General features: G+C 32.5%; 2 protein-coding genes across 3 annotated transcripts in view; both read right to left on the reverse strand.

Annotated features, from left to right (window-relative positions):
- The window catches only part of LOC108733890 (methyltransferase-like protein 13), a 10,115-nt gene extending 6,305 nt beyond the window's left edge, over positions 1-3,810 (reverse strand). The window contains exons 1-6 of one of the 2 annotated variants that reach the window (XM_025973481.1): positions 3,586-3,810; positions 3,410-3,532; positions 2,920-3,355; positions 2,579-2,841; positions 2,466-2,521; positions 2,341-2,399 (exon numbers count right to left, since the gene is read on the reverse strand). In XM_025973481.1, coding sequence (XP_025829266.1) covers positions 2,341-2,399; positions 2,466-2,521; positions 2,579-2,841; positions 2,920-3,355; positions 3,410-3,532; positions 3,586-3,677 — 1,029 coding nt within the window. In that variant the 5' untranslated portion in view covers positions 3,678-3,810. Of the gene's footprint in view, positions 1-2,340; positions 2,522-2,578; positions 2,842-2,919; positions 3,356-3,409; positions 3,533-3,585 lie in introns of both variants that reach the window. The other variant, XM_025973480.1, reaches the window with a different exon arrangement.
- A 207-nt stretch (positions 3,811-4,017) lies between these two features.
- LOC112904143 (methyltransferase-like protein 13) lies at positions 4,018-5,161 on the reverse strand. The gene is made up of 5 exons (XM_025973482.1): positions 4,937-5,161; positions 4,761-4,883; positions 4,271-4,706; positions 4,068-4,192; positions 4,018-4,033 (listed from the first exon to the last, which is right to left on the reverse strand). The coding sequence occupies exons 1-5, from the start codon at positions 5,026-5,028 to the stop codon at positions 4,018-4,020; spliced, it is 792 nt and encodes a 263-aa protein (XP_025829267.1). The 5' UTR covers positions 5,029-5,161.
- Between the last annotated feature and the right edge of the window lie 5,049 nt (positions 5,162-10,210).

The following is a 10,210-nucleotide window of genomic DNA, read 5'->3' on the forward strand; positions in this document are numbered from 1 at the left end:
ACCAATTTACATTTTACCTGGGTATTCACAGAACCCTTATAAACTGGAAAGAAATATTGTATGGCGATTGTGCTCACATTTAATGATAGGGCTTTCCATATTCTGTGTTATATTCAGTTTCTAGTTATTCACCCCCGCTAAAATAATATTCACCAATTTACCTGTTGGTAGATATAGTACATTAAGAATCAGACATCATTCAGATTTCATCTCTCAAACAAGTAAGTTTTGTTCCAGTAACCACCCAAAAATAGTTTTCTTTGTTGGACGAATTTGATAGTTATAATTTAGACGTTGAAGTTTAGTTTTTAGTGATTAGAATAGAAGTTCAATTAAATGTTTTAAATAAAACAGTGAATTTTTATTCTTCATCGAAATCACGATCCAATTTAACTAGTTGCATAAAATTAATTTGGCGTGCAACGTACAACGTTTGTACATTTTTTATTTGGTCCTTCGAGCCGGATCAGTGGTTTTTTACATCGAAACAAGTGAAATTTTACGAAGCAGCCGTTTTGGACTTCAGTAGCAGCCAGCGGAACAGTAAATTTCCTAACTTTCATCGTCTGAATATCGCATACCTCGACGCAGCCGATTGTACAATTTTAATCAACGGATCAGAGGTCCTATTTCATTACCAAAATTCGTCCACTTTCAACAAGCAACTTCAAGTAAGTACTTTGATTCGCTATCCTTTTCCAATCTTTTATTTCCTTGCAAGCCTCTGTTTCTACTTTATTTTATACTTTACATAGTACTTCACAATGGCATCTGAATCACTTAAAGTTCTTATCAAACAACGTGGTGTTAAAAAGGGACAAATTACCCGCATTCATACATATATACATTCTCATGAAAGCTTAGATTTTTTTGTGTTATAAAACCGTAAAGGTAGACTAGAAGAAGCATATAAAGAGTGGTGTGAAATTCAAAATCAAATAGAATGTTTAAACGAAGCCGTAGATCACGAAAGCGAGAGAGAGGAGGTAGAAAATCTTCATTTTGAATGTTCAGTTAATATAGCAAAACAAATTCATCTTTAAACCTTACTGAGCGAGATCGTACAGTTGCAAATAGTCCTGAAATTCCTAGCCAAAATGCGTCTTCATCGCAATCTATCCTTCCAAAAATAAACATTAAACAATTTAATGGTGATTTCATTGAGTGGCATAGTTTTTACGATACATTCAAATCTTTAATTCATGATAGTGATTCAATTCCGGTTGTACATAAATTTCATCTTTTAAAATCATACCTAATAGGCTATGCTGCTGCAGTAGTGAACTCGCTTAATGCATCCGAAGATAATTATTTAATTGCATGGAACCTTCTTAAAAAAAGGTTTAACAATCCACGAAAAATAATTTGCAGTCTTCTTCGCGCTCGAAGGACCAAATAAAAAATGTACAAACGTTGTACGTTGCACGCCAAATTAATTTTATGCAACTAGTTAAATTGGATCGTGATTTCGATGAAGAATAAAAATTCACTGTTTTATTTAAAACATTTAATTGAACTTCTATTCTAATCACTAAAAACTANTTGCCCTGTTTTACTATTTAATTGATATCTCATTTGTGGTATTTTTCTTTTTAATGTTTTATACTTTGTTTACTTAGGAATTTAGAGCTTTCGGCTTTTGTTATATTCTTCTTGCTTGTTTTGCTTATTTTTAACCAAGACCATACACTGCTATTTTTTTTCTTTCTTAGTTTAGTTCTTTTACTGAGTTTTTTCGTTGAATTCTTCTGCATTCATGCGTTCCATACTGTATCATGGATTATAACATATCTATTAGTGTAATAAGGAATATTAATTGCTACGTTATTTATATATATAAGTCAAGTTTTTAAAATAGTATATTTGATAATTTTTATTCTTAAACTGGTTAATTATCCGATCCGGTATTAGTAATAATCCGGGTCGATTCCTAGCAAGAAACACTCATATTTAGATTCAGAAAACGCCTATAGAAACACTCTCAAAGCTCCTATGAATTATCAAATATCCTTTTTTGAACCTTTGCAGAACTGCAGCTCTTTCTGTCATCAATAATGCACGTTATTTTGATTTAAAAATTCTCGAGGAATAACGTGAAAATAACGGGGATAAACTCGTACAGACCTATCACAACTTCGACCGAACTATGAATAAATAAATAAATAACTAGATATTACTTTTACTGATTTTTAAACTAACTTTCTTAATACATGTAAAGAAAACGTTGAAAATCTTTGTATTTCTATACTGTGAATACTACTTGGTTTTAAAAGTAAATATACTTAATCACTATAAATCACATAATAAAATGAAAAATTAAAGAAAATATACACATATTACCTTTCCTGAAATTCCTTCTGGAGCAAAACACTGAACAGTTTGTTCCAATTCACCTGTAACTATTTCAAACGAGTCATATTTTTGATCTCGACATAATGTAATAATCAGTAATCTGTTGTAATTACTTATTTTGGTGAGATGCATCCTTCCAGCTTTTGTAGAAAACATCCATTCTATTTCTCTATAAAATACAAAAGTTACTTTTGAAATTTAAAAATTATGTAAACATAAGCTATACCTTCCTTGAGGTACTACAAAGGCTGCATATAAACCTCTTTTTTTTTCATATGGAAGGTTTATAATGTATATTTTGAAACGAGGATTTACTTCTCCCAATTGAAATAGGTCTAACGAAATTTCTTTGTATTCTTTTTTGTTTAAATTTTTTACTTCATAAGAAATAAATTCAGATTGTTGTATGTTGAGAATAATACCTGCAACTTCTTCTGTATTTTTTAACCTTACTATGGACTCATTTGTTGTAACATTTAACTCTAAAATCTTAAAAATTATAATTAATATCCTCTAAACCTTATTAGTATATTATCAATACTATAGGTACAAGGAATCATTACCAACCTCTTGATTGAGATTCTTAAACTTTGTACAAATAACAATAAAAACAGGAAAAACTTTCTGTCCACTTTCTGCAGCCTTCTTTTCAGCCTCAAAGCATCTTATTATTCGAAGCATCCAACTTTTACTTGGAAAATAATCAAGAATAGTCCTCAATACATGAGATTGTAAAAGTGATATACAAATATATCTACCACCAAATTTTATAGCCTTATCAATTTGTTTAAAATATTTTGTAGCTTTTTCTATAACATCTGCACTTTCTTTAGGAATTAGGGCATCCAAAGTACCTTTATCAATGGCAACGGAAAACTCTCCCTCCTCAAAGGTCATATTTAATGCATCCATATGTATAAATTTTAAAGAAGGCCGTATCAGACTATGAAGTTTTTTCATTTGATGTATAACAATTTCAGAAATATCAATACTAATTATATTTCTACAAGCAATAAAGTCTTATAATTATGCAATTTAAATAAGCTATAAAGAATACCTGTAGCCTACATCAAAAAGATCGCTACTTAATGAAGAATTTCCACATCCAAGAACAAGAATTCTTTCTGAAATCTTGATATATTTGTGCAAATGTTTCGATAGTTCTGTATATTCACCATACCTGTAATAACATATAAAAATATGCTTCTACTAGAAAACATTTCATTCACAAACCATTCAAATGCACTGGCACCCCTTTTTTTGAAAAAGGTGTCCCAATATTCTTTAGAAGCAAATTTATCTTCTGTCTTAGGCAGTAAATTCATGTTTTTCAGCTTGGAATTTTTAATAATTTCTTAAATTAAGAGATAATGCAATGCATATTTGTTTTGATATATTAATCAAAATGATAGCAAGGTGACTATTTTAGGTTAGCAAACATCAAATCAGAACCATGTAAATAAAAGAGTACCTAAATTAGCTGTATAAATAACAGTCAAGTAGTAACGCACGCTAATTCACGTTGTCATTTAATCTTAAAATAACCAGAAATATGAGTAAAGGTTGATTGATTAGTTGTGCTACATGCTATGTTTTTATTTACACTTTTCATTTTTAAATTATTTTTTTAATTTGAAAGTTATTCTTTCGGCTTCAAAATAGCTGTTACGGAACCACTATCCTAGGGGAAATCTAGTTACTTTTCTGGGGGATACCTTTTCGTACTTATGCTCTCCGGCTGCCAAACCCAGAAATTATTCTTGAAGTATGGTGTATNAACTTCTTCTGTATTTTTTAACCTTACTATGGACTCATTTGTTGTAACATTTAACTCTAAAATCTTAAAAATTATAATTAATATCCTCTAAACCTTATTAGTATATTATCAATACTATAGGTACAAGGAATCATTACCAACCTCTTGATTGAGATTCTTAAACTTTGTACAAATAACAATAAAAACAGGAAAAACTTTCTGTCCACTTTCTGCAGCCTTCTTTTCAGCCTCAAAGCATCTTATTATTCGAAGCATCCAACTTTTACTTGGAAAATAATCAAGAATAGTCCTCAATACATGAGATTGTAAAAGTGATATACAAATATATCTACCACCAAATTTTATAGCCTTATCAATTTGTTTAAAATATTTTGTAGCTTTTTCTATAACATCTGCACTTTCTTTAGGAATTAGGGCATCCAAAGTACCTTTATCAATGGCAACGGAAAACTCTCCCTCCTCAAAGGTCATATTTAATGCATCCATATGTATAAATTTTAAAGAAGGCCGTATCAGACTATGAAGTTTTTTCATTTGATGTATAACAATTTCAGAAATATCAATACTAATTATATTTCTACAAGCAATAAAGTCTTATAATTATGCAATTTAAATAAGCTATAAAGAATACCTGTAGCCTACATCAAAAAGATCGCTACTTAATGAAGAATTTCCACATCCAAGAACAAGAATTCTTTCTGAAATCTTGATATATTTGTGCAAATGTTTCGATAGTTCTGTATATTCACCATACCTGTAATAACATATAAAAATATGCTTCTACTAGAAAACATTTCATTCACAAACCATTCAAATGCACTGGCACCCCTTTTTTTGAAAAAGGTGTCCCAATATTCTTTAGAAGCAAATTTATCTTCTGTCTTAGGCAGTAAATTCATGTTTTTCAGCTTGGAATTTTTAATAATTTCTTAAATTAAGAGATAATGCAATGCATATTTGTTTTGATATATTAATCAAAATGATAGCAAGGTGACTATTTTAGGTTAGCAAACATCAAATCAGAACCATGTAAATAAAAGAGTACCTAAATTAGCTGTATAAATAACAGTCAAGTAGTAACGCACGCTAATTCACGTTGTCATTTAATCTTAAAATAACCAGAAATATGAGTAAAGGTTGATTGATTAGTTGTGCTACATGCTATGTTTTTATTTACACTTTTCATTTTTAAATTATTTTTTTAATTTGAAAGTTATTCTTTCGGCTTCAAAATAGCTGTTACGGAACCACTATCCTAGGGGAAATCTAGTTACTTTTCTGGGGGATACCTTTTCGTACTTATGCTCTCCGGCTGCCAAACCCAGAAATTATTCTTGAAGTATGGTGTATTTTGGGTTGTCTAAACCTTATATTGACTATTAATTTATTAAAAAACTAACATAATTCAAAATTTATTATTATAATAATCGCTTTTAAATTAAAATACTACCGTCTTAGCGCGTTAAAAGCATAAATTAAAAAATAATTCTCTTACTTAAAAATAAAAAAGATACTTGCTTCAATCTTACTGAAAACAACAAATTTTAATTATTTTAATTATTATCTAATCATTTACTATACATTTTCTTTGGTAGTTATTTATATCATTAAAAAAATACTATTTTCTTATCTATAGAATAAAATGGCAAAAAGTATCNCATCCTTTTTTTTAATTTTGGTACAACTTCTTAATAGTAAATATTTTTTATAATACTCCTCCTTCCTTCTTGTACTCTATACTTGTTATTACAATATTTTACGCAGTTTATTTGCAGTTAATGTTTTTCATTATTTTGTTTTAAAACTCTAGTAATAATTTATCAAAAGGTCAGTAACCGTTCCTATCACAAAATGAATATAGAGAGACAATCGTGAAATTAAGGGGAGTTGGAAGGTATTTTTTATGCTACGAGAAAATATATAAAATAATTTAAAATAAAAAAGCGACTAATATGTTCATATAAGAACGATTTTAAAATTATTGGGAGATGAAAAGTTTTGTTTGTTCACTTAAAGCTTAGAGAAAAGTACAGCGTGGGTAATGAGCATACTAAGGAATTTCGTATATGTGTACATAATTACATCAAATAATTTTTTTTTTTGCATTTATTTCTTTGAATGGCGCTCCTGCGTTGTACTGTTGCATGCGTCTTGGGTCCCTTACTTACACATGTCTTATACGCCGCTTCTACTTCGTAGTCAATAAAATATCTCGCTTACCTTCTTTAGAGTCTCCGTAATGCCGAAATAAGCTTCGCCATGGATTACTTCTGAAACTGTTCTTCGGAAGTACCCTTTGAAGTTTGTTTCTGGTTTCATCTGGACTATCCCATATTCTTTTCAAAACGCTGTGGTCCAAGGTAAGAGAATTCCACTGGGCTCAATAATTGAAGTGAAACTTCTATATAGACGGGTTATTACGATTTTTTCGGTCACAAAAAAGCGTTACGCCCGCATGGAGGGGGTAGACGGTATATCGCGTGGTGAGTGGCGTCAGCGGTGGAGAGAGGGCAACGACTGTATTGGATGAACATAATGCGCAGTCGCGTGGAGAGCGGGGAGTCCGCTAGAGTCCCGGCGGCGTTTGCTGTGCTCAGCTATTGTTCTCTTACCTCTGTTTTCCACGTGGCTGAGCATCATTGTCTCTATTTGCCGTCTGTGTAAAAACCAAATCATAATTTGCAGTAAACCTATGAAAACGAAATGTGTGCTGGAACATAGTAGAAGTGAAACTTCAACAGACAAGTGGAAAAACGAATGACAACGGACAGGTGGAAAAACGAATCGCAACAAAATTCTTACTTGGAGTTTTACGGACAGGTTTTCAAATTGGACAAATACATTAACAATTTGCCGGTAAAAATTTTGTTGCGATTCGTTTTTCCACTAGTCCGTTGCCATTCGTTTTTTCACTTGTCCGTTGCCATTCATTTTTCCACTTGTCCGTTGCCATTCGTTTTTCAACTTGTCCGTTGAAGTTTCATTTCTACTATGTGTCCCAGCACACATTTCGTTTTTTTTGTTACCTGACTTAAGTAACTCGTATCTGTCCCCAATGTTCTTGAAGTTTCGGTTTCTTTCCACCTTATTATTGAGCTAATATCTTCGTCCTTCTTTCGATCTTGAATTAATCGATTATCTTCCCGAAATTCCTCATACCGGACGGTGGTTAGATTACAATAGACCGATGTCAGTCCCTTTTCTTCCACAGATGAGGAATGGTTGCAGTTTTCCACGCAAGGTCTCCGGAATTGTGTATCTGCGTTACCGTGTTGTTTACGTGGATGCTGATTGATGTCGAACTTATATTCATAGTTGAAAACCAGTGTGCAATTTGTCTTTTCGGGTTCATGAATAGCTCACGAGGAATCTCCGTCCATACAAGTACCTATGGAAATATTCTAGAATTCGAAAATGTTTAACTAAAGCATTCGATGACCTTTTCCTTGAACTTGAGATAATACACCACCAAGTCTCACATTAATAGCGTCGGCATTAACGTAAAGGATTCGCTGAACTGTGGGTTTGTCAAGTTTGGGGTTCCAGAAAGTGTTTTCAAATGCCTCTTGACATTCAAGTGCCCATTAGAATGAAACTCCATCTTTTGTAAGTGTATATAGTGGTTGGGCTATCTCGGTAAACCCTCATATAATAATAGGAGCAAAGTCTCACAATGTTTAAAAGTTCGTACCCATCTTTTGATATGAACCAACTTCATACGACTTTGTCGAGGTCGATCTCAATTCCTTCCAGTGTTATAACATGCTCTATGTCTTCTAAACAAGGCGCATTTCTTAGTGTTTGTTTGTGACGTTTAATTTTTTGAACACCTCGGTCACGTTTCGGAGGTGGTCCTCAAATGATTTTTATCAATATGATGATTTCATCTAAGTAAACTAAACAAATTTTATATAAATACTATATGGTCCATTTTTGACATTTAATAGGGGTGATATGATTAATGAAAATTGTTTTTTTCCCACTACAAATTACCTCAACTAAAGGAAAATTGTAGTGGGAAAATTAAAAATAAATATGAATTTTCATTAATAATATCACCCCTATTAAATGTCAAAAATAGACCATATAGTATTAATATAGTTCGACAGACTTGTGACCTAATAAGTACTGTTTGTCGTTGTTGCTGTTGTCACCTCTCATAGCTTAGTGGTCAGAGCATTGGTGCGTAAAGCGAAAGGTCCCGGGTTCGATTCCCGGTGAGGATGTGACAACAGCAACAATTTTCCTTTAATTGAGGTAATTTGTAGTGGAAAAATTAAAAATAAATATGAATTTTCATTAAATATGTCGTAAACGACTTGATCAACAGCAGCAACAATCACTTAGCCCTTTAATTTGTTTCAATAGGATGATATAGGTAGAGAATGTAACACGGTGGACGATTCTATAATCACGAAGATTTCTTCAAATTTTTACAAATCCTTGTACTTCAATTTCGTGTATTGTTATTTTATGCTGCTTTAATTGCCTCACCATCTCCCCGGATAATATTACAAACACAAATAACTACCTTGTGACTGTGACACGTTCGATGGACAAATTCTCAATCTCGAGTCCTAATCTGTCATCAAAAGAACAGGTTAGCTTAAAAATTCAAAACTAAGAATACCTTCTAAACCTATCATCAACATATACATTCATATGTAGGGGGTTTCTGAAACAAGTCACAAGCTTGCAGCAGGCCAATATACCGTTTTCGAGAAAATCGTGTTTGAAGGTACATTCAAAAGCCAGTCCGACCTTGGTAGGATCACGCTGGGAAATACGACACTGCAACGCCGTATTCAATGAGCTACTACTTAGCAGCGTCCGTGTTGTATTTCTTTTATATTTTTGTAATAATCTATTATTTGTTATTCGCTAGTTAGATTAAGTGTAATTAAAGAGGCTTATGATTACAGCAAGGTAGAGTAGTTCTTTGTTCTTTTAACGTTGTACGCTTTTATTACGTATGTATGTGGACAGTCGAAGTCATTAAAAGTAAGTCAATGTGTCAATATCATAGGTTAGTGCAGAATGGTATTATTGCATTGACCACTGTGTGAGTTTTTAGACAAACATTTTTTTAAGTCGCTAAATTGGACGTACGAGCCGATCATGGTCTGATCTAAATGCGTTTGACTTATTTGTATGGGGTTGTTAAAATGAAGTACGTCAAATGCCGGACGGTTTTGCGCGGCTCAGACATAATTTTTGCAGTGTACGTACGTATGTATGTGTCTTCACTGGAGTTGTAATTAATTTTTTCTAATGGGAGGATAGGGTTATCTGCGACCCATAAAAATGGTAATGCACCTTGGCAATACCTCAACGGTGGTTTTGAAATTTAATAATTACCTATCCAGAGGATATTAATTTACCTATTAAAGTTTATTATATAACCTTTTTTTTTGCTTTCTTTTGTGATTTTAATGCCATATCGAGATGCGCTTTAAATAGTGCTGCATACTTTAAGTAGTTATTTAATTAGTTGTTATCGTAATGGGCGTCTTAAGATTATTATGTGTAGTAGCTGATATTTACTTTATTGGTCGTCCATAACCGTCACTGTTTACATTGGTCATCTATGTAGGTGCTTATTAGTTTTTATTGCAACTTCTCTATACGTTGCCCAATTCACGCCCAGGGCCGGATTCGGATTGTAACTTCGACTGGTTTTCTTACTTTTTTATCCCTTAACAGCACTTCTTTATTCACCATACGACTCCCTATTGCATGTACTTTACACCCTTCAATGCTTGCTACTTATTCCAGAAACACCCAGTGTACATTTTCTATTTGGTCCTTCGAGCCGGATCAGTGGTTTTTTACATAGATATAAGTGAAATTTTACGAAGCAACCGTTTTGGACATCAGTAGCAGCCAGCGGAACAGTAAATTTCCTAACTTTCATCGTCTGAATATCGCATACCTCGACGCAGCCGATTGTACAATTTTAATCAACGGATCAGAGGTCCTATTCCATTACCAAAATTCGTCCACTTTCAACAAGGAACTTCAAGTAAGTACTTTGATTCGCTATCCTTTTCCAATTTTTTATTTCCTTGCAAGCCTCTGTTT

This window comes from Agrilus planipennis, unplaced genomic scaffold, assembly GCF_000699045.2.
Source record: "Agrilus planipennis isolate EAB-ADULT unplaced genomic scaffold, Apla_2.0 scaffold85, whole genome shotgun sequence".
Taxonomy (NCBI): Eukaryota; Metazoa; Arthropoda; class Insecta; order Coleoptera; family Buprestidae; genus Agrilus; species Agrilus planipennis.